This window comes from Sapajus apella, unplaced genomic scaffold (assembly GCF_009761245.1).
Source record: "Sapajus apella isolate SASKATOON/1434 unplaced genomic scaffold, GSC_monkey_1.0 scaffold54, whole genome shotgun sequence".
Classification (NCBI taxonomy): domain Eukaryota; kingdom Metazoa; phylum Chordata; class Mammalia; order Primates; family Cebidae; genus Sapajus; species Sapajus apella.
This window is the reverse complement of record NW_022436994.1, coordinates 525,801-545,938: the sequence shown is the minus strand read 5'-3', so window position 1 is coordinate 545,938 and position 20,138 is coordinate 525,801. Positions and strand designations below refer to the sequence as shown.

The window sequence follows — 20,138 nt, the reverse complement described above, 5'->3', positions numbered from 1 at the left end:
TGGTGGTGGTGAGGAGGCGGGAGTCACAGTGGTGGTGGTGGTGATGGTGGTGGTGGTGAGGAGGTGGGAGTCACAGTGGTGGTGATGGTGGTGGTGGTGAGGAGGTGGGAGTCACAGTGGTGGTAATGGTGATGGTGATGGTGAGGAGGTGGGAGTCACAGTGGTGGTGATGGTGGTGGTGGTGAGGAAGTGGGGGTCACAGTGGTGGTGATGGTGATGGTGGTGGTGGTGGTGAGGAGGTGGGAGTCACAGTGGTGGTGATGATGGTGGTGGTGGTGAGGAGGTGGGAGTCACAGTGGTGGTGATGGTGGTGGTGGTGGTGAGGAGGTGGGAGTCACAGTGGTGGTGATGGTGGTGGTGGTGGTGAGGAGGTGGGAGTCACAGTGGTGATGGTGGTGGTGGTGGTGGTGAGGAGGTGGGAGTCACAGTGGTGGTGATGGTGGTGGTGGTGGTGAGGAGGTGGGAGTCACAGTGGTGGTGATGGTGGTGGTGGTGGTGGGGAGGTGGGAGTCACAGTGGTGGTGATGGTGGTGGTGATGGTACTGAGGAGGTGGGAGTAACAATAGTGGCAGTGACAGTGATTGAGACATGATAATGATTTGTGACAATAATGTAATCTCTAACAGTGATATCTTAATCCCTTTTCCAAAAGTATCAGATCATACTATAAGGGCCATGTTTCCAGAATAATAGCAGACATGATGACAGTCAACATCGGAACTTGGCATCTGAAGGTCACAAGGGTAGCTCTAATGTCTCAGCAGGAAAAGCAACATTTGCTATTAGTCTGAGATACTAATTATTTAGTTAAGGAAATACTCACGTATACCTAGTTTTTAATGTTTTTTAAAATCTGGAATTGATTCTGAATTTTAGCAAATATCTCCCTGGGAGCAATGTAAGATTTTTCATATTTTTGGCTTTGGGTATAACCAACATGCTGGCTCTGTTGGCCTCCTTGTGAGCTTGATGAAGCATGGTATTAAAAAAAGATGCTTTGCTAGTTTTTCACTTAATCTCTTTCTATAAGCAATTTTGGAGCTAAGCCTCTGAAACAGGATTATATTATGTGTATAGAATAAATGTTCTATCTTCCCCCTTTTTCTCTCATTTGGAATAGATGTGTGTCAGTATCTCTGCGTCGGTGTCTCTGCATCAGTGTCTCTACGTCAGTGTCTCTGAGTCAGTGTCTCTGCATCAGTGTCTCTGCATCAGTGTCTCTGCGTCACTGTATCTGAGTCAGTGTCTCTGCATCAGTGTCTCTGCATCAGTGTCTCTGCGTCAGCCTATGTCACTGGGCTTAGGGGATATCCAGAAAGTGATTGGGTGTTGACATTTTCAATATATTTACTTTGTGTGAGAAATAATTTGCCAAATGTAGAAAGAGGGGATTTACTCAAGATTTAAATTAAAAATGTTAGTGGTCATTTGTTCTAATGTCTTTCTATTTTTTCCTGGATCATGATAAATCTTCACTGTCTGACTTCAGTCTCCCACTAAAACTGCATTTCCTTTCTACAATTTCAGTTTTTCCCTTTGCTTCAAATAAAGTCCTAATGCTGTTCATTTGACATATAGAATTTTATCAGTATTTTCTTTAGTATATATGATTATCTTCCTGAATCTGAGCCTTTTTAGAAGAGTATATAGTTTGATATAGTCTTGTTATTGCCACCTGTATCTTCTTCCAAAGCCATTAATTACATAGGAATTGCATGATAGAGATGGATTTAATTTTTTTAATATGGTGAAATGTTGATGAGAGTAAGGGAATTTTTTAAAAATTTGTTTCACTGAGTATTTATGATGTGCACAACATTCCTGAATATATTGTCTCTCTCATTTCTCAGATGGGATGAACTGCCTTCTCCATTTCTACTGTTAAAGAAACACTTATGGGGGGTTCTTTAACGGGTTGTGAACAGCAGCATCCGAGCCCAGAGTATAGCCTCAGCAGCTGCTGATTCCAAAAGCCGCACCTTCCAACCAGCAGGCGCAGCCACCCAGGGGAACGGGGAGGGACCCTGGAAGCTATTTCTTTTTTTTTTTTTTTTTTTTTTTTTGAGACAGAGTCTCTCTGTGTCACCCAGGCTGGAGTGCGGCGGTGCGATCTCAGCTCACTGCAACCTCCACCTCCCAGGTTCAAGCAATTCTCCTGCCTCAACCTCCCGAGTAGCTGGGATTCCAGGTGCCTGCCACCACACCTGGCTAATTTTTGTATTTTTAGTAGAGACAGGGTTTTGCCTTGTTGGCCAGGCTGGTTTTGATCTCCTGATAGGTGATCCACATGCCTCGGCCTCCCAAAGTGCTGAGAGTACAGACGTGAGCCACCAAGCCTGACTGGAATATCTATTTTTATTATTTTATTTTATTTTATTTTATTTTATTTTATTTTATTGATATGGAGTCTCGCTCCATTGCGTAGACTGGAGTGCAGTGACATGATCTCAGCTCACCACAACCTCTGCTTCCTAGGTTCAAGCAATTCTTCTTCCTCGGTCTCCCAAGTAACTGGGACTGCAGGCACACAACACCATGCCTGGCTAATTTTTGTATTTTTAGCAGAGACCATATTGTTGTTTCACCATATTGGCCAGGCTAGTCTCAAACACCTGACCTCATGATCCGCCCACCTCAGCCTCCCAAAGTGCTGGGATTACAGATGTGAGCCACCACCCGGAATATCTATTTTTAAATGGAACCGCGTTTTCATAGTACACAGTGAGGGGAAAGTTGCTTTGAAATCTTTATCCTGATAAATCAAATACTATGAAAATTTGCATACATTAATATATGTAACGAAGTTTAATTACCGCTATAATTGCAAATATGTATAAATTCCTTACCCCAAAGAACAGACGGGTCAGTCCTGGAGGGTAGGAGAATTAATGAATCAAGTTGGGAACACAGAAGGATTTTCCAACAGAATGAAATAACATGCTACGGTCTGTTTGACTTCATATCATGTCTGCAGAGTCATGGAGGCCTCATCAGTGTCAGCAGGAGTCCCCTACCTTCCGACACTCGCACCTTCCCTCCTGCAGCCCCATCCTAACTGTCCTTGTCCAGCTTCTCTCCAAGGGCCAACCAGTCTACCTTTCCTTACAAGCTTGTTTATCACAGCATTCTGTTAGCAATCCCTATGGTTGCCCAGAAGCATTTTCAGAGGCTGCATAAGACTCTGGATCTTGTAGAAAATTTGCAGTTTCATTCTGCACGCCCTCTGCGGAGTGTTCCCATTGCATTGCGTTCAGCAGGCAGGGAGAGACTGCAGAGATAAGGTCCGTTCACGAGTGACTGCTTTCTCCCTCGGACTGTTGTGTGTCTGTAGGAGGCAGTGCGGTGGGCAGTAAGGACGCCTCCTGTGTGTTCCACTGCCTGAGAAGCCTCTGTGCTTGGTTTATGCGCTAAGCTCAAAGGCACCGCAGGGGTAAGACTGCACTACATGGCACCATGGAAAACAGGGAGCGCCCAGACCCCCAAATTAAGAAGAGCAGCGTAGAGATCAGAGACCTGGAAAGCAGAGATAGAAACTGTTAGGACCAGATGATTGTGTCAACCCAGGGCTCCCCAGGCCTCTCACATACTGAAATGTACTTGTCCATCTTTCCCCAGGCCAGGAAATAGGAGTCTCAAAGCCACATTATTCTGCCTTTTAAACCATCGTCCTGTAATCAAAGTAATGATGGCAGCATGTCCTACCAGAGCGGGAGCCCAGCTGCTCAGGAGTCATGCTGAGGATGAATCCCATCTCTTCTCCACGTTAGAGTTTCAGCTGGGTCAGGGTGGATGCAGCCATCCCCATGCCTGGCCTTCTGCATCTGTGATCCTCACGGCCTCCTCCTGTCCTGAGTCTCATGCCTTCACCCGTCCATTCCTCCCGTCCTGAGCCTCGTGCCTTCATCCGTCTGTTCCTCCCGCATTTCCTTTCTGCCACCCTTGCATGTGGGCCACCAGATTCTCAAGAGCCTCCTACCCATTTCCTTCCTTCCACTCCCTTTGCCAGTGCCGCTCATCCCATCTAGTAGCCTAACCGTCACCTCCAGGACTGACCTCTTCCTGCTCGCTGCCAGATGGGTGTTCAGAGCGCACATAGACTGTCGGAAACCTGCAGGGACTCCACGTTGCCAGTCTTCTCTGTAATCAGTGTGGCCCCGGTCCATGCCTCTAGCCTTGGCTCCTTCTGCCCCTCTGTCTATTTGAAACTCTAGAGCCGGCTGTGGGACAAGTATCTGTGTCAAAGCCAGATGTGAAAACATTTCAGTAACAAACTGGCTGCTTTGTTCCATGCTAGAACAATGCCTATCACAGAGTAGACACTCAAAATATTTGCTGAGTGAATGAACAAATGAATAAATGCATAATAGATAATTAACCAGTCCAAGATTCAGACACATTGTGATTTTAATTATTTAAGAGTAGTTTAGCATACATTGCCTTATGATTTACTTTAAAAATCTCCAAGAAATATGCCAAAGAAGTAGAATGAGAAAAACGTACATTTCTCTTTCCCTTTCTGCAGATGCGCCGGGCCAGGTCTTGAAGGTTGTGCAATACCTGGGTAAGTGTTCACAGCTCTGTGTCAGATGGACCTCGTCAAGAATGACCACACTGCTGTGGGTGAAGATGATGCTGTCCTGCGTTTCTGACTGTCCTCTGTCCTGGTCAAATTTCTGTGGCTACCCTCAGCCAGGGTTTCTGCAGAGACTGCCCAGCAGTTCCATGTGGCTCTGCGTGCCAGCTTGGTCATCAGTGGAGAGAAGGGAGAACGCGCCATGCCATGGCTCGATCATGGCCTGCCTCCAATGTCCTTGGTTCCACTGGTTTTGTGGGGTCCTTCTCTGCTTCTAGTTCCTCTTCTTTTCTGCCCACTCACCCGATTGGCCCCATCAGAAGCCTGTCTGTGAGTGGCCTTTCTGTTCGATGACACCCTCCAGCATGGGGCAGTCTCTCTTCTTGATTCCTTTACTAGACACATTGCCTAGCAAAGGCAAAAGGGCTTCCTTCAATATCAGCTCCGGCCAGTTTGCCAGAGCAAAACCCTGAGAAAAGCAAAGTTGAAAAATCTTGTTCAAATTCACCAGGACAGAGTGGCGTTACGCCCGACAACATCTGGCCAGGAAGTAGGGAATTACACACTGAGCACCTGTTTGCCATTTTGGACATTTCCAAACATGAGCCAAACTCCCAGGCCCCTCTGCCATCTCTGGTAACACCTACAAAGTCCCTTCCTCACCACTGCCCTTCCTGCATTTCAGCGTGCTCCTCCACCCCGGAGCTGATAGCCGTAGCTCTCCCTCCGGCACTGGTGAACATGATCAAGGACGAAGGCAACTTCTCAGAGACAGGGTCTTCTTCAGTGAGCTGCTAGGACACCCAGCAGAACTTCCCCACTCCACGCTGCGGTCTCAGTGATGTTACTCATGGCCTTTCCGCCACGTCTCCACCTCGAAGCCAGTCACAGCCATTCCTTCTTACATCTGCTCTTTTCTGTCTTTTTCATCTCCTGTTCACCCACCCTTACTCCTATGTTACCCTATGGACATGCGCTCCACAGCAAATGATTCCTTGTGTCTTCCGGGATTCCCTCAAAATAGCAAAACTCATTAATCCAGGCTGTGCCAACTAGGGGTTTGTCGTAACACAGATGATGCCAGCCGTCCCTGAAAGGAAAGGATTGTATCCTGCCATTCTCATGAAGTACATGTGGCCCACTTAAGAGAGATCTGTAAAGACTTCGACGCATTCCTAATGTGCAAATGCCACTGCTAATTCACGTGTTATATTTATTAACGTTTCTGCCTGAAAATAGTAATCCGTTTGCCAGCAGCTCAAATGGGATAGATACTTAAGAACAATAACGTTCTAACGACTCCAGATTCAGAATTACAATCAGATGGCCCTTTCCCCCATGAACTGGCACACGTGGCTTCTGGTTTGCTCTCTCTGGAACTAGACACAACCTCCGTGGGGGGAGGATTAAATGCATCTGCAGGCTGAGGCAGCATGATGACCACACTCATCACAACGATGTGCTCTGCGTCTGAATCCTATCCCTTTATAACCCCCTTCAAGCTTGTTCAGAGAGCATTTCACACAGTTCGTGTGCTCATCTCGAAAGCTAAGGACCCAGAGGAGTCTCCGCATTGTCAAAAAGTCCCTTCACCCAGCCTGGCCCGTGTGTATGGACTATGGCACTTCAGTCACATGGCAATACTCTTGGAATGAACAAAATACCAATTCATGAAAAAGCATTATTGAAGTCTGAGTTACTTTTTTAATTATATTTTGTTAATAAATTGAAAAATACTCATCATATGGATAGGTCCAGATGATGCCTCCGTTTTAAAAAATGAGGAAAAGCGGGCCTGGTAGGGGACTGGGGGGAGCTTGAGAAAGTTAGAAACGTTGCCCTAGAAACTGTTTTTTCTCCCTTTAGAAGCTACACAGTATCTCACTTTCCAAGATCATTTTACAGGATGTCAGTGCGCCGGAACATGTAGGGGCCTATTGCATGCCAATGCCATGAAATCTGCCAGCAACCTTACCCTTCCTTGTTCCTCCACCTCGTTCCAGGCCCAAGATCCCGTCCATCGCCACTGGGATTGTGGCTGCCCTCCTCTTGGTGCTGGTGGTGGCCCTGGGGATCGGCCTCTTCATGCGAAGGCGCCGCATCGTCCGGAAGCGTACACTGCGGAGGCTGCTGCAGGAGCGGGAGGTGAGTGCCAGGCCTGGGTGTGCTCAAGAGCCGTGGCACCCTGACGGGAACGAGGGCCATCCCCGAGAGTGGGCCATTAGCCGTTGTGTATGTTAGATACGTAATTGTGTTATGATGCAGAAAGAATCTCAAATGTGCAGTTATACCCAGTTAGTGACATGTTGGTACATCCATGCAAGGACATGGAAATGTTTCTAGGCTGAGCCCTTCAACACCCACAGAGCTGTGTGGCATCTGCTCAGGACCTGGTGCCTCTGTATATGCGGGAGGGAGGTCAGGATGCCGTGCGGGCTGTGTGGCCGAGGCTAGAGGATCCTACTTTGGAAAACGCCATTGTCCACACAGTGGCTTTGTCCATGACGGACTCTGCCGCAGCCCAGTCCTGTGCTGGAAGCCACCGTCTCTGGAAAGGGAGACCCAGTGGCTCCTCAGCATAAGGGGATGTGACGTGCCACCACAGACACCAAAATGACCTCCATACACATCTTCCCTACTGGAGTTTTTCAATCCAGCTGGTAGGCGTGGAAATGGAACCAGAAATTGTGTTTGTTGAGAGGTTTCTGTTCATTGAAAGAACACCTGCATCAGAGCCCGGGTTTCTACCGACTTCTGTGAAGCTCTGTAGAGAAGGCATGTGTTTCTCCTTTGAGTGAGCTGGCGAGTGTCATGTGGTACTTGTCCAGAGGGGCCTGGAAGTTTGTAGCAAGTTTTACAAGCCTGAGGTTCTTTTATCCAAGCACATGCCGTGGCTGCCGGCGCCCATGCTGGACCACGTCTGGCACTGCTTCCCAGCGTGGTGAGCGCTGAGGGGCCCCTCGTCTCTGTGTTCTTGTCCCCCTCAGCTTGTGGAGCCTCTTACGCCCAGCGGAGAAGCTCCCAACCAAGCCCTCCTGAGGATCTTGAAGGAAACTGAATTCAAAAAGATCAAAGTGCTGGGCTCTGGTGCATTCGGCACGGTGTATAAGGTAAGGTCCCTGGGACAGGCAGGGCTGCAGGGTCCCTCATGGTCTCAGGGAAGCCTGGAGTCCTCAAAAGCTGTATATTTCCATCATTTACTTTACTGTCTGTTTCACTGAGTGTTTGGGAAACTCCAGGGTTTTTTTCCATGTTATTGAGAGGATATCTTTTATAACCACAGTGAGCAGTGGTCCTATGAGACCCATACACAGAGCAAAGGCAATTTTATGAAGGATGCCATTGACCTCGCAGTGGGGCACAGCATGGGGCGGGAGGAAGGCCGCCCCTCTCCAGGGCATCAGAATGCAGCCCAGCCTAAATGGGCTCATCTTCGTTTGCTGCTTCTAAATCCTCTGCGTGAAATCTGATTTCAGTTAGGCCTAGATGCAGCATCTTTAAATTCTGGATGAAATTATCCACACGGATTTTATAACGGGCTATACAAGCTTGAGGTTCTTTTATCTAAATAATCACTGTGATTCATGGAGCCCGTCAGCTGCAGGGCTGCAGGGACGTCACAGTCCCCAGCAATGTCAGGCTTGGGTGCGGCTCCAAAGCCCCAGTGTCCCTCACCTTCAGGGTGCATCGCTGGTAAAATCCACCCCCCTCACTAGGCAGTGTGTGTCACCATCTCACAATTGCCAGTTAACGTCTGCCCTCTCTCTCTATCATAGGGACTCTGGATCCCAGAAGGTGAGAAAGTTAAAATTCCCGTAGCTATCAAGGAGTTAAGAGAAGCAACGTCTCCAAAAGCCAACAAGGAAATCCTTGATGTGAGTTTCTGCTTTGCTGTTGGGGACAGTGGGCTCTAAACCTCAGGGTCCGCCTTTTCACATGTCTGGCAGGTGCTCTGCTGTAAACCCTGCTCATCTCCACATCCTAAACATTCGCTTTCCATATCATTCCCTTTCTAGCTATAGTGGGTATAATTCCCTCCCTTAGAGACACACTGGCCTTCCCATGCTGGCATCCACCCCAAAAGACTAGAAACAGGCAGTCGCTGGCATCTGCCCAGCTCTAGTCTCTTGGCACGCATGGTGAGCGAGTGCTCTTGGTGAGCCTGGAGCATGGGTATTGTGTTCAGTCATTTTCGGATGAAGAAATGGAGACATAAAGAAATGGGCTGACCCTTCCGTGGCTGGGGTAGGGTCTAAGCCTCTTGTTATTTCTGACTCTGAAATTTGCATTCAGTTCACTCCACCAAGTTATCTCAGCTTTAAAATGGCTTATTTTAAAGGTGCCTAAAATATGATGGTGTCCAGTCTATAAGCTGCCCGCCTTTTGTACTTTCTCTCAAAATAATTCACGTTTTTCTCCAGTGTCTGTTGATTGTTACTTTGTGGAATAAGTTCTTGGAAAATTCCACAGGATTGTTCTTACCGTCTTACTTCCAATTCTGTTGAACTTTTTCTTTTTTTTTTTTTTTTGAGACAGAGTTTTGCTCTTGTCGCCCAGGCTGTAGTGCAGTGGGACAATCTCAGCTCACCGCAACCTCTGCCTCTCGGGTTCAGGCGATTCTCCTGCCTCAGCCTCCCGAGTAGCTGGGATTACAGGCAGGTACCACCACGCCTAGCTAATTTTGCCTTTTTAGTAGAGACAGGGCTTCACCATGTTGGTCAGGCTGGTCTCGAACTCCTGACCTCAGGTGATCAGCCCACCTTGGCCTCCCAAGTGCTGGGATGACAGGTGTGAGCCACCACACCCAGTCCTGTTGCACTCTCAACCTTCTCTGGGCCTTCCCCAGCCAGTGGTGGGAAGACACTGGCTGGGGTCTGACGGAACCTCTTCTACACTGGCCCGGGCTGGCTGTGAGTTCACAGACACCCTCGCTCTTGTCCCAACACAGAGCAAGTGAAAGAGGGGGTCAAGGGGCTGAGGCAGTGGACTAGGGAAACAGAATCAAGGAAGAGGAAAAATGTCTGTCCTTATTACCTCAGTTCACTTGCTTTTACAGCCAAGAAGAACAAAAGCCAGAGAGTAATATCCCCCACCTCAGGTCTAACCCACAGAATACATAGCAAGTGAAGAGAACATGGGCCTTTTTAAAAGCGTCTTAAGACATGATTTTTTAATTGGAGGAAATCTGCAGTTTAATTTAACTTTACAGTTTAATTTTCTCTGGGCAGCTTTCCTTCCTTTTATTATAGTAGAGGAAATCCCATGTTGATACACTCCGAAATGAAAGATGATGTATTGATACAGTACAATTGAAAATCTGTAAAATTGATGATATACTTATCAAGAAAAATTAGCTTTCATGTTAACAGTTTACAAATTGAGTCAAGTCCTAGTAATAAAATGTTAAGTCCTTTTAACATAACCGTGAGAAATACAGGAAGATGGGCAATCTGTGGAGCCTTTCACTTAAAATTGCTAGCCCCTCACCTTTGCTGTGTAGGAAAATCTTTGTGCCGAATTTGCTTCCTTAATTCATTGTTTATTCATTCAAGACATTCTAATAAATTACACAAATACATGCTGAAATGTGAATTTCAGTGGTAATTATAATGCAGGGTGAGGAGGGTTTAGAAGTATTTTAAGACAATAGCTGTGCCTTGGGAAGGAAGCCTTGTTCACTGAAAAGTGCCCCCAGGACCTTTAAATTGGAGGAAGTCTGCTTCTGTGGAGGTGGAAACAGGGTAGAAGACAGATAAGGTTACAGCTTAAAAGTTAAGTCCACCCAACTTCTGAAGTGTCCTTGGGCCTGGCTTGGTGGCTCTTGCCTGGAATCCCAGCACTTTGGGAGGCCGAAGCAGAAGGATCCCTTGAGCTTAGGAGTTTGAGACCAGCCTGGGCAACGTACTGAGACCCAGTCTCTACAAAAAATAAAAAATTAGCTGGGTGTGGCACATGCCTGTAGTCCCAGCTACTCAGGATGCTGAGGCAGGAGGGTGGCTTGAGCCCAGGAGGTCTAGGCGCGGTGAGCTAAAATCTCACCACTGCACTCCAGCCTGGGTGACAAAGGGCAAGGCCCTATCTCAAAAAAACAAAAATTAAATATAGGTATTAATACAGATACCTATATATCTGAAAATAGATATCTACATGTACTCTCTATATAGATATGTAGATATATGGAATATTTATATCTTGTTATGTATCATATATATATCATGACATATATCATATATGTTATAGATATGATATTTATATATCTCTCTCGCTCTCTCTAAATATATTAGATAAATAAAAGAAGGGCTCAATTTGGCCTGCTGCTCGTCCTGTCTCCTCGTCTCCTCTTCCCTTCCATCGTTTTATTTCCTTGCCCCATGTTTCTTCACTGTGGCCACGGCCCCCCTCCTCTCCAATGGTGGGTGTCAGCAGGCGACGAGCCTCAAGCCTGTGGCTTGTCCGGCAGCCCGGGCTGCCTGGGCCTCACCAGCAATCAGCAATCCTGGGAGGCAGGGCACCACGCTGGGATGGAGAGTGGGGAAGCTGGAGGAGGTGCTTTCTGGTAAAGGAAGCAAAAGCCAGCAGTGCCCAAGCCAATTTCAACAGGGAGTTTAACAGCCCTTTAATCCTGCGTCAGGACAGCTCTCAGGCCGTGTGTGCTCTCAGAAGGACTCACATGCATGCCTGCACGGCGGCAATGACTCCATACTCGCTTCCCCTGCCGACCCCAGACCCCGCGGCCATCACACATACTGCAGCCCCAGTTCCGTGCGGCCAGCAGTGGCTTAGTGAATGGGTAAAGTTCTGAAAATGCAGGGGATACCTGCCCTTTATTCATAAGGCTAGACATACACCTCTCCTTAAGGAGTTCAAAAGCTTGTGGTGCCCCAACTTATACAGTAGGGTCGTTCAGATGAGGCAGACGAGCCAGAAGGAAGGAACCGAAAGTCATGTCAGCAGTTAGAACAAAATAGCAGGCTTTCAGGGTCACAAAGCCTCAGGGACACTCCTGCAGTGGAACTGGGACCGGAGCCATAGGGGCTCTGCCTGCCTGCGTGCGGACGCTGGGGCTCTGCGGAGATTGTTGTGGAATACCAAGCATGCTTGCTGTAGGTCACGGTGCACCTTTACCACTTCCAAGACAAACAGCCGAAAACAAAGCTCACTTTAGCTTCTGCGCACACTGCGCGGGACACACGACTGAACAGCGTTCCCATTGTGACTGCTGGGTGGGGAGGAAGTGATGGCCCAGTGGGTCTATCAGATGTCAGTAGGATGGGGCCTGGCAGGGCTCCAGGCTCTGTGTGGCCGACACCCACGCCCCGTCTCTGCTCCCCATTCCCAGCCCCAGGTCAGCCCTGCAAGGCCCTGAAGCAGATGGGCCGCTCAAACTGCTCCGGTTTGCAGATTTTTCTTCCCTCTCAAATGAATACAATATGTTTCCAAATCTCAACCAGATCTTGAGAAAATGGGAACAGCCAGAGGATTTCTTTGGTGTTATGGTTGTACAGCTTCCCAGACCAGGGGGAGAGATGTGATTTGTGCTTTCTGGCAATCCCATGGCCTATTCATTTTTCTGTAGGCTTTCCAGTTTAAATTTAGGGTAGGCAATGGAAAGAGAACACAAAACAGATTTCTACGTGTGCTGTGTGTGTGTGTGTGTTTCTCACATCTAAAGCCTGTTAACCAGAGCACCCAACAGGCCCGATAGGCTTCCTTCACGCAGAGGACCCGGGACGCCTTAGACCCACTGGGGCTAGCGGGAGGCCATGGAGGGAGTCAGGCCAGGGGTCAGGAGACCTGGCTGTGGGCCCCGACCTGGCCTTGCTCAGGGTGGCCTCAGGTGGACCGTTCACCTCGCCAGCCTCAGCTTACCCTGTGACTAAAATGACCTCAGACAAAATACGCTTCCTGGCCCTGTCCACTAATGACTTTTTATAAACAAGCACTTTTCCAAGTTGAAGGAATGTTTTCAATATCTACTGAGTCTACAGATATTAAAAACCTCCTCTGTTCTTTAAAATTGTGATATTATGTTTTGCATATAAAAGGAAAATAACACACACTCTCCTTGAAGATAGAGCCTAAACACTCTGCAGAAAAGATTCAAAGCGACCGTTTTTTGTTTGTTTGTCTTTAATGAAAGTGGCCTAGACTTTGGCCTGCTTTGAGTCTTTGACCTTGCATGGCTTCCGTGTAGTTCAACCCTGACAGTTTTGAAGCAGGTGCGTGCCTAGATCTGCACTAGACCCTGCTGGAATGACAAGCGAAGGTCCAGGCCCTCAGAGCACTTGCCAACAGATAAAGGAGCAAGGGTGCCCGGGCGACAAGACATTGCAGAGCGCCAGCCACACCCTACGTGTGTTCTAGGAGCTGGCCATGCCATCCTATCCCCAAAGAGCTTGGTGGGAAGGGCATTTTTTAGATCACACAAATATTTAAGTACAGATGACGATGAAAGCCCCAAAGCAGTGTCTCTTCAGCTTCATCAAGCTTCAGAATCCAGAGGGTTTGTTCATCAGATGGCTGGGCTTGTCTCCTGCATGTCACCCTCTTGGCCTGGGGCGGGGCCCAAGAATGTGTGCCTCCATCGGGTTTCCAGGCAGTGCCGAGGCTGCCTTCTGATAGAAAAACTACAAGATATCAGGAGAGTTTCATTTAGATTGAGGAGTCAAGGAAGGCTCCTCTGAGAAAGGGTCCGCTAAGGAAGGAGGAGATGGAAGGGTTCTGGGGACAGAGGCCCTCGGGTGGGCAAGGGCCAGGGAAGCTTCCCTGGAGGGAGAAGGTGGCAGGAGCACCAGAGGCTGGAGAAAGGTAGGCAGGCAGCCTTGGGGCTTCCCAAGAACATGGCAGTCCGGGGCAGCGTTTAGGGCAAGGAAAGTGTTTGAGCATATTTGTACTTTTGTAAATATTTACAGTTTGCCCTCCATGTCTGCGGTTCCACATCCATGGATTGAATCAAGCACGATTGAAAAACGTTGGGAGAAAAAATTGCATCAGTCCTGAACACATGCAGACTTTTTATTCTTGTCATTATTCCCTAAATAATGCAGCATAACAATTATTGGCATAGCATTTGCATTGTATTAGGCATGATAGGTAATCAGGAGATGATGTAAAGTATACAGGAGGATGCCTGTCAGTGACATGCAAATACTGTGCCATTTTATATCAGGGGCTTGAGCATCCTCGCATTTCCATATCTGCGGGAGGTCCTGGAACCGATTTCCCAGATGCTGAAGGTGGACTGTCTGCACCCCCTCTACCCCACCCCACCTCTGTCTCCTGTCCCTACCCTGCCTCCTGCTGGCCTGTCGCTCCTGACCTGCCCAAGCACCCTTGGGCAGCACCCTGTCTCTGAGCCTTCATCTGGCCCAGTGTGTTCACTTCTGCAGAGAAACTAACTCACCCAAGTTCACAGGCATTGCTGAGATGGGAAGAGCAGCTTCTGGGCTCATTCTGCTGCAGTCCAAGTGTTCTTTTCTATTTCCGAATAAAAGGTCACAACTATTTGTATTTTAAAGGGAAAGAGAATTTATGGGTGGAAACTGGGGATTCCCTCATTCTCGGTCAGACAGAAAAGAGGACCCCATTGTGTGCATGATTGCAAATAAATTTAGCTTCCTCAGCCCAAGAATAGCAGAAGGGTTAAAATCAACTCTGTATTTATGGCTCTGTCAAAGGAAGGCCCCCGCCTTGGCAGCCAGCCGGAATTAGCAGGGCAAAAGACGCCTGACTCAGAGCAGCATGGATTTCCCATGGGGAGCCTGAGGCGCACACAGACCACTTCTCTTTAGAAACGTCCCCGGCAGCCCGGCAGCCTTTAGCATAGGGAGCCTGGGAGCACACACAGAGAGACCACTTTTTAAAAACGGGTCCCCAGCAGCCAGGCAGCCTTTCGTCACTATAGATTGAATGCTGTGTCCATTTCAAAGTCTGAGACTGGTCCATTGAAAGAGCTTGTCCAGCTGCTCTTTGCAGAGGTGCTGTGGGCAGGGTCCCCCGCCCAAAATGTCCACCCATTTCCCAGAGTACAGTCAGGGCTAAGCCTGGCTCATGGGGGAAGGGAGGCCTTCCTCCCTGCTGGCTTGGTGCTGCCCAGAAGCCTTCCCCATCGCCTTTCCACTGCAGCACCCACAGCCACGGTTCCTGATGCGCGGGCCAGCCATTACCCAGGGTGTTCCGGACCCCACACACAGATTCCCACAGGCCCTCGTGATATTTTAAACCACAGCATCCTTAACCTTGAGGCGGAGGTCTTCATGACAAAGACACTAGCAGTTCCCAAACTCAGAGATCCGGTGACTCCAATTCCTCTATCCAACGTGCTGCTGATGGCCACTGTTGCCTGGGCCTGTCTGTCGTGAGGAATCCCCAGATGCACCAGGAGGGGCCACCGCCACCGCATCTGTCACTTCACAGCCCTGCATCAGCATCCATGCACTGTCTTTTGCAGACACAGCTTTTCCACCATGAGTACATATCTTGAAACTCAAAATCGCCTTCATGAGGTTTCACCTGGAAGGGGCCCATGCAGCCTCCCTCTGGCTGCCCCAGCAAGCCGCACTGACGCACCCCTCCCTCCCTCCCTCCAGGAAGCCTACGTGATGGCCAGCGTGGACAACCCCCATGTGTGCCGCCTGCTGGGCATCTGCCTCACCTCCACCGTGCAGCTCATCACGCAGCTCATGCCCTTCGGCTGCCTCCTGGACTACGTCCGGGAGCACAAGGACAACATCGGCTCCCAGTACCTGCTCAACTGGTGTGTGCAGATCGCTAAGGTACGTGGGGAGAAATGGGGAGCCGGGATCCTCACGTGAGGTCCGTACTCCTGGGATAGCCAGAGTTTGCCACGAGGCTGTGTGTGTGCATGCTTTATTGAGTGCTCAGTATGGTCCGATGTCTGCGTTCTTATTTCTCTGGAATTCTTTGTGAATACTATGGTGATTTGTAGTGGACAAGGAGTGTGACTTGCCCCAGTCAGGACTTGGTAACAAGGTAAGCAGGCCAGGCCAAGGCCAGGAGGACCCAGGTGATGGTGGTGGAGTGGAGTGCCTCGAAGGAGGACCGGTGAGCAGGTGCGAGGAACTGACAGAGGGCACATCTGCTGCTGCTGTGTGGCTGGGGCCTTGGCTTAGTGTTCCCCTGTCTACAGGCTCGCTCCAGAGCCGGGGGGGGGGGCTGAGAGAGCCAAGTAGCCCCACATGGGTGCTGGGGACAGGCACAGAGCAACGAGCCAGGTATTTCACAACTCACAAAGACCCAGAAAGACTTCTGCTTTCGCCCCAAACTCTCCCATCTCCATCCCAGTCTTGTATCAGTGATTTGCACTCAACTTGCTAAATCCTACTTTTTTCTGACAGTGGGTGTACATTTCACTCTGTTGAATTTAAACAATTTGCAGGCAGGCCCTGTTTCCAAGAATACCACGTTGCCCCTTATCTCCCTCCAACACCAGGGCAGGGAGTCCAGGGATGTGCCAGGGACCAGGGGGAGGGAACAGATGCCCACCCGGCCTGGGCAGGTCCTCGTTGCTTGCATCCCCTTGGTCAGCGGTGGCAATTGGTCCTGCTGAGTCACTCTTGAGGAGCTCACCCAGCTCCAGGCAGATGTAAATGGTGACCTACCAGATGACAAACAAACACATCTGAAGCGCTCTTGCCAGCAGCTGCCCTTGACACCACCAGGGAGCCTCTGGCTGGGAGCCGTGGTGCTGGGGACCGCTCTCTCCCACCGCAGAGCTCCTGGTCCGCATTGTGGAAGCAGGGACAGCCCCTTTCACTCCAGCACCCTCAGGCACTGATTTCTCAGCCACAGCCACAGACGGCCCCCCGCAGCCCAGGAAGTGGGGAACACTCATACTTCTCTGACCACAAAAATCGCTGAATGTTTTTGCGATTCTCATGGTCATAACCCAGTTACACAGTAGAGCAGTCCCATACCATTGCTAGACAATGGTCCTGGGAGAGCGTCTTGTGTGCCTCGGATGCTGGGGCCTGTTTTTATTGGGAGGTGCTTGTTATTTCTGTGTGTGGCTGCGTTTGACACAGCCTCTTCCTGTGTCTCTCCGGCCACAGGCCCCTCTCCTTTCTCTTATAAAGATACCAGTCATTGGGCTTGAAAATTGCTCAAAGAGTCTATTGTAAAGGTGCTTAGCACAAAAAAATGATAGCTGTGTGAAGTGATGGATATATTAATTAGTTTGATTTGATCACTCTGCTACGTGTATAGATGTCAAAACAAACATTGAACTCCATAAATTTATTTATTAAAAAAGATCCCAGTCGGCCGGGCGCGGTGGCTCACACCTGTAATCCCAGCACTTTGGGAGGCCAAGGCAGGTGGATCACAAGGTTGAGAGATCGAGACCATCCTGGTCAACATGGTGAAACCCCGTCTCTACTGAAAAATACAAAAATTAGCTGGGCGTGGTGGCGTGCGCCTGTAGCCCCAGCTACTCAGGAGGCTGAGGCAGGAGAATTGCTTGAACCCAGGAGGCGGAGGTTGTAGTGAGCCGAGATCATCCCACTGCACTCTAGCCTGGTGCCTGGTGACAGAACAAGACTCTGTCTCAAAAAAAAAAATAAAAAAATAAAAAGATCCCCATCATTGCATTTAGGACCCACTCTAAATCCAGGATGATTTTATTTCAAGATTTTTTACTAAATAGATTTGCAAAACCCCATTTCCAAATAAGCACATTCTGCAGTTCTGGGTAGACATGCCATGTGGGGACACTGTTCAAGCCACTGCAGCGCTGGTCTTGGGGAGGGGCTGATCAGCCCGGGGCAGGTGTGGCTGGGTGTGGAGCTACGTCAGAAGGTCCACTCATGCCCTGACCCGGAATCGAGACCTGCTTCCCCAGCTCTCCTGGTTGCCTGATGCAGGGAATGGAGAGCACTGCCCTCCCTGCCCAGGCGGTCTCTATCACTGGTTTCACTTCCACTTAGCACATGTTGCCCCAGGAAGATCTGGTTGGTTTATGGCTTACTTGAGTTTGTGTCTACCTGTCCCAGCCGGGAGGTGAGCCCTGGCTGTCCCCGGAACCAAGCCCTGTACATGGGAGCTGCCTCCCTGACCCTGTTCATCAGACGGGGCCGACAGTCCACAGCTGTCCATCGTCTCTACCAAGGTGACTCCTCACGTGGTGGGGAGGTGGCTGGGCCATCCGTGAGGAATGCAGATGTGACTGTTTTCCTTAAGGGGCACGTAGTCTCGGCTGCTTTTGCCCAATACAGCACAGGCTCATGACCTCAGTGGACTGTGGATTCAGGTCTGGATTCTGGTGCATTCGCTGTGTGAGAATGGGCACGTTGCTGGCCTCTCTGCGTCTGTGGAGTGTTCTGCCAATCGTCTCTCTGGGGGTGTAGGGAGGGCAGTGAGCCCCTTCGCATCACTCACCATGTGCCTAGCACACATGGCTGATCCCCACTGAGTGTTCCTTTCCTCCTTTGACCCCCTTCGGCTGACCTAGGTTGGAGTAGTCACTAAAATATGCCCGGAAACATCGTCCCATCCTCGCCTGCGCCAACCCTCATTCCCTGGGGCAGCATCGCCGTCCTGCACCCTCCGTTGCTCCAGAGCTGCCCGTGAGCTGCTCTCTAGCTCTCCTTCTCGTGCTCACATTCCAGGCCGCCTGGCCTGGATAAGTGGAGGTTTATTTGACCCCGAATATTAGCCTTCTAGCATGCAATAAAAAAACGAAAAGCAGAACGTAAGTAACAGTGTCCATTCCAGAGAACTCACTTAGTGCGGGTCTCAGTTAAGCAGGAATTACTGAAGGCCTGAGTTTAAGTTTCCAGGGCCTGAAAGTTTTCCACGATAGTTTTCTACGTAATATTAGCTACAATTTCAACCTGTTATTTAAACCCATTCTTGTGTTTGTGGTATGTTGATTAGCTTTATTTTAATTTGACGTCCTTTTACATTATGGACAGTTAACGCTTTGTCTCTGTTAAATTTGCTTTTCAGTTCACAGGAGAAACCCCATTCCTCTGTATTTGAATAGCTGCAATCATGGAGCAGCTGTCCCAGAGGGAAATGAAAACAGTGGTTTCCCGAATCGTCAAGTTAGAAATTTGCTCTTGGGTTACTTACAATGTATCTCAGTATTAAACAATTTTCTTTTTAAAAGTTTGAAGTAAAACTACCCAGAAACACTTAGTGGCTGACCAGAAACTAAACTCTTGGCACTGTCAAAGTGGGATTTATTGGCTTATAAATGTCCTGTGTTGATTCACAAAGGCACAAACTATCTTGGGACATTTTCTTCTAAATATTGATGGGAGAGGGGGCCGCTGTTACAGAAGTTTCGTTGTCTGGACTAAACTGCTAAACAGATTAGATAACATTATATCAACCAGACAAACGGGAAAAAAAAAAAAAAGAAAGGTGTCCTGGGAGGCATCCGGATGAGACCTGTAGACCATGAGAGACATTCCTTGCTATCCACAGGGAAAATGGGTTTTGTTCTCCACGTGCAAAATCATCTCAGGAGCTTGCGGAGACACTACCTACTTACTTACCAGCCAGAAAGAGCAGATGCCTCCTAAGTTCCCGACGCAGGAGCTCACAGTGGCTTTCATGCTCTGGGAGTAAGTGAGACTTAAGAAAGCCCGTCTACCCTTCCTGGGTACACAGACCAGCTAGTAGATCCCAGAATAAATCACACGGCACAATCATCCAAAGATCCCGTCATCTGTTTGGAAAGCCATGCTCCTGCACTAGCCTCTCCCCAGGGAGCCTCCCATGCCCAGGACTACAGGGTCGGGCCTTTCAGACTGCGACTCACCTCACATTCTTCCAGACTGTTTGGACAACAGCCTCTCATCACCTAATGCAGAGTACAGTCTCCCAGAACTGTGTGTTCAGGCCGACAGTGATACAGCTCTGTAGTACAGCAAACAGTGTCAGTTTACAGCCCTGAGCCCAAGTCTGGTGAACTATGCACAGCAGCGCTGGGGCGGGGCTCCCAGAAAGAAGCTGGCATACGAGTGGCACTCTCTGACTACAGCTCTGCCGGCACCAAACTCTACATAGTTCCATCTATGAGATAAAATTTAATACAGATAAATGTCAAAAAAAAAAAAAAAAAACTTCAGTGGCTCCTTTTGTCAGGTATATGGACTACTTAGTCTGGTCCAAGTTTATTGTAAAAAGCCCTAAGTGCCTTCACGGCTCACGCACTGACAAGAGGCCCCAGTACCTGTCAGCTGCCAGGAAGATGGGCTGAGTGGGCCTGGCTCTCCCATCCACACCAGGAGACGGGGAAGGACACCGCACAGTCCAAGCTGATCCCTAGGCGCCAGGTCATGAGAACCCCACTGAGAGCTCGTGCTGTGTGTGTGTCATACATAGCACACGCGTGGGACTGTGAGACAGTGAAATTGATGCTGGGTGGAGCGCTGCAGAGGAGCCGCCGTGGGTTGGTAGAGACAGGCCGTCATGGAGAAGAGACCCTGGCTTGCTCCACGTAGCTCCCGTTGCAGCCTCCAGGCAGCTCCCAGAGGTCTCCAACCTTCATCACACTCCCCTCACGGCTTTCCCATACTCGGATGAGGATCCCTGCGGG

The 20,138-nt window shown here is 49.3% G+C and overlaps 1 protein-coding gene across 4 annotated transcripts in view; it reads left to right on the top strand.

Moving 5' to 3' along the window:
* Positions 1–20,138, top strand: part of EGFR (epidermal growth factor receptor) — a 198,678-nt gene that overhangs the window by 154,675 nt on the left and 23,865 nt on the right. For 2 of the 4 annotated variants that reach the window (XM_032244180.1, XM_032244181.1), the window contains exons 16-21: positions 4,523–4,553; positions 6,318–6,325; positions 6,577–6,718; positions 7,561–7,683; positions 8,350–8,448; positions 15,163–15,348. In XM_032244180.1, the coding sequence (XP_032100071.1) occupies positions 4,523–4,553; positions 6,318–6,325; positions 6,577–6,718; positions 7,561–7,683; positions 8,350–8,448; positions 15,163–15,348 (589 nt within the window). Of the gene's footprint in view, positions 1–4,522; positions 4,562–6,317; positions 6,326–6,576; positions 6,719–7,560; positions 7,684–8,349; positions 8,449–15,162; positions 15,349–20,138 lie in introns of all 4 variants that reach the window. The other 2 variants (XM_032244179.1, XR_004258480.1) reach the window with 2 other exon arrangements.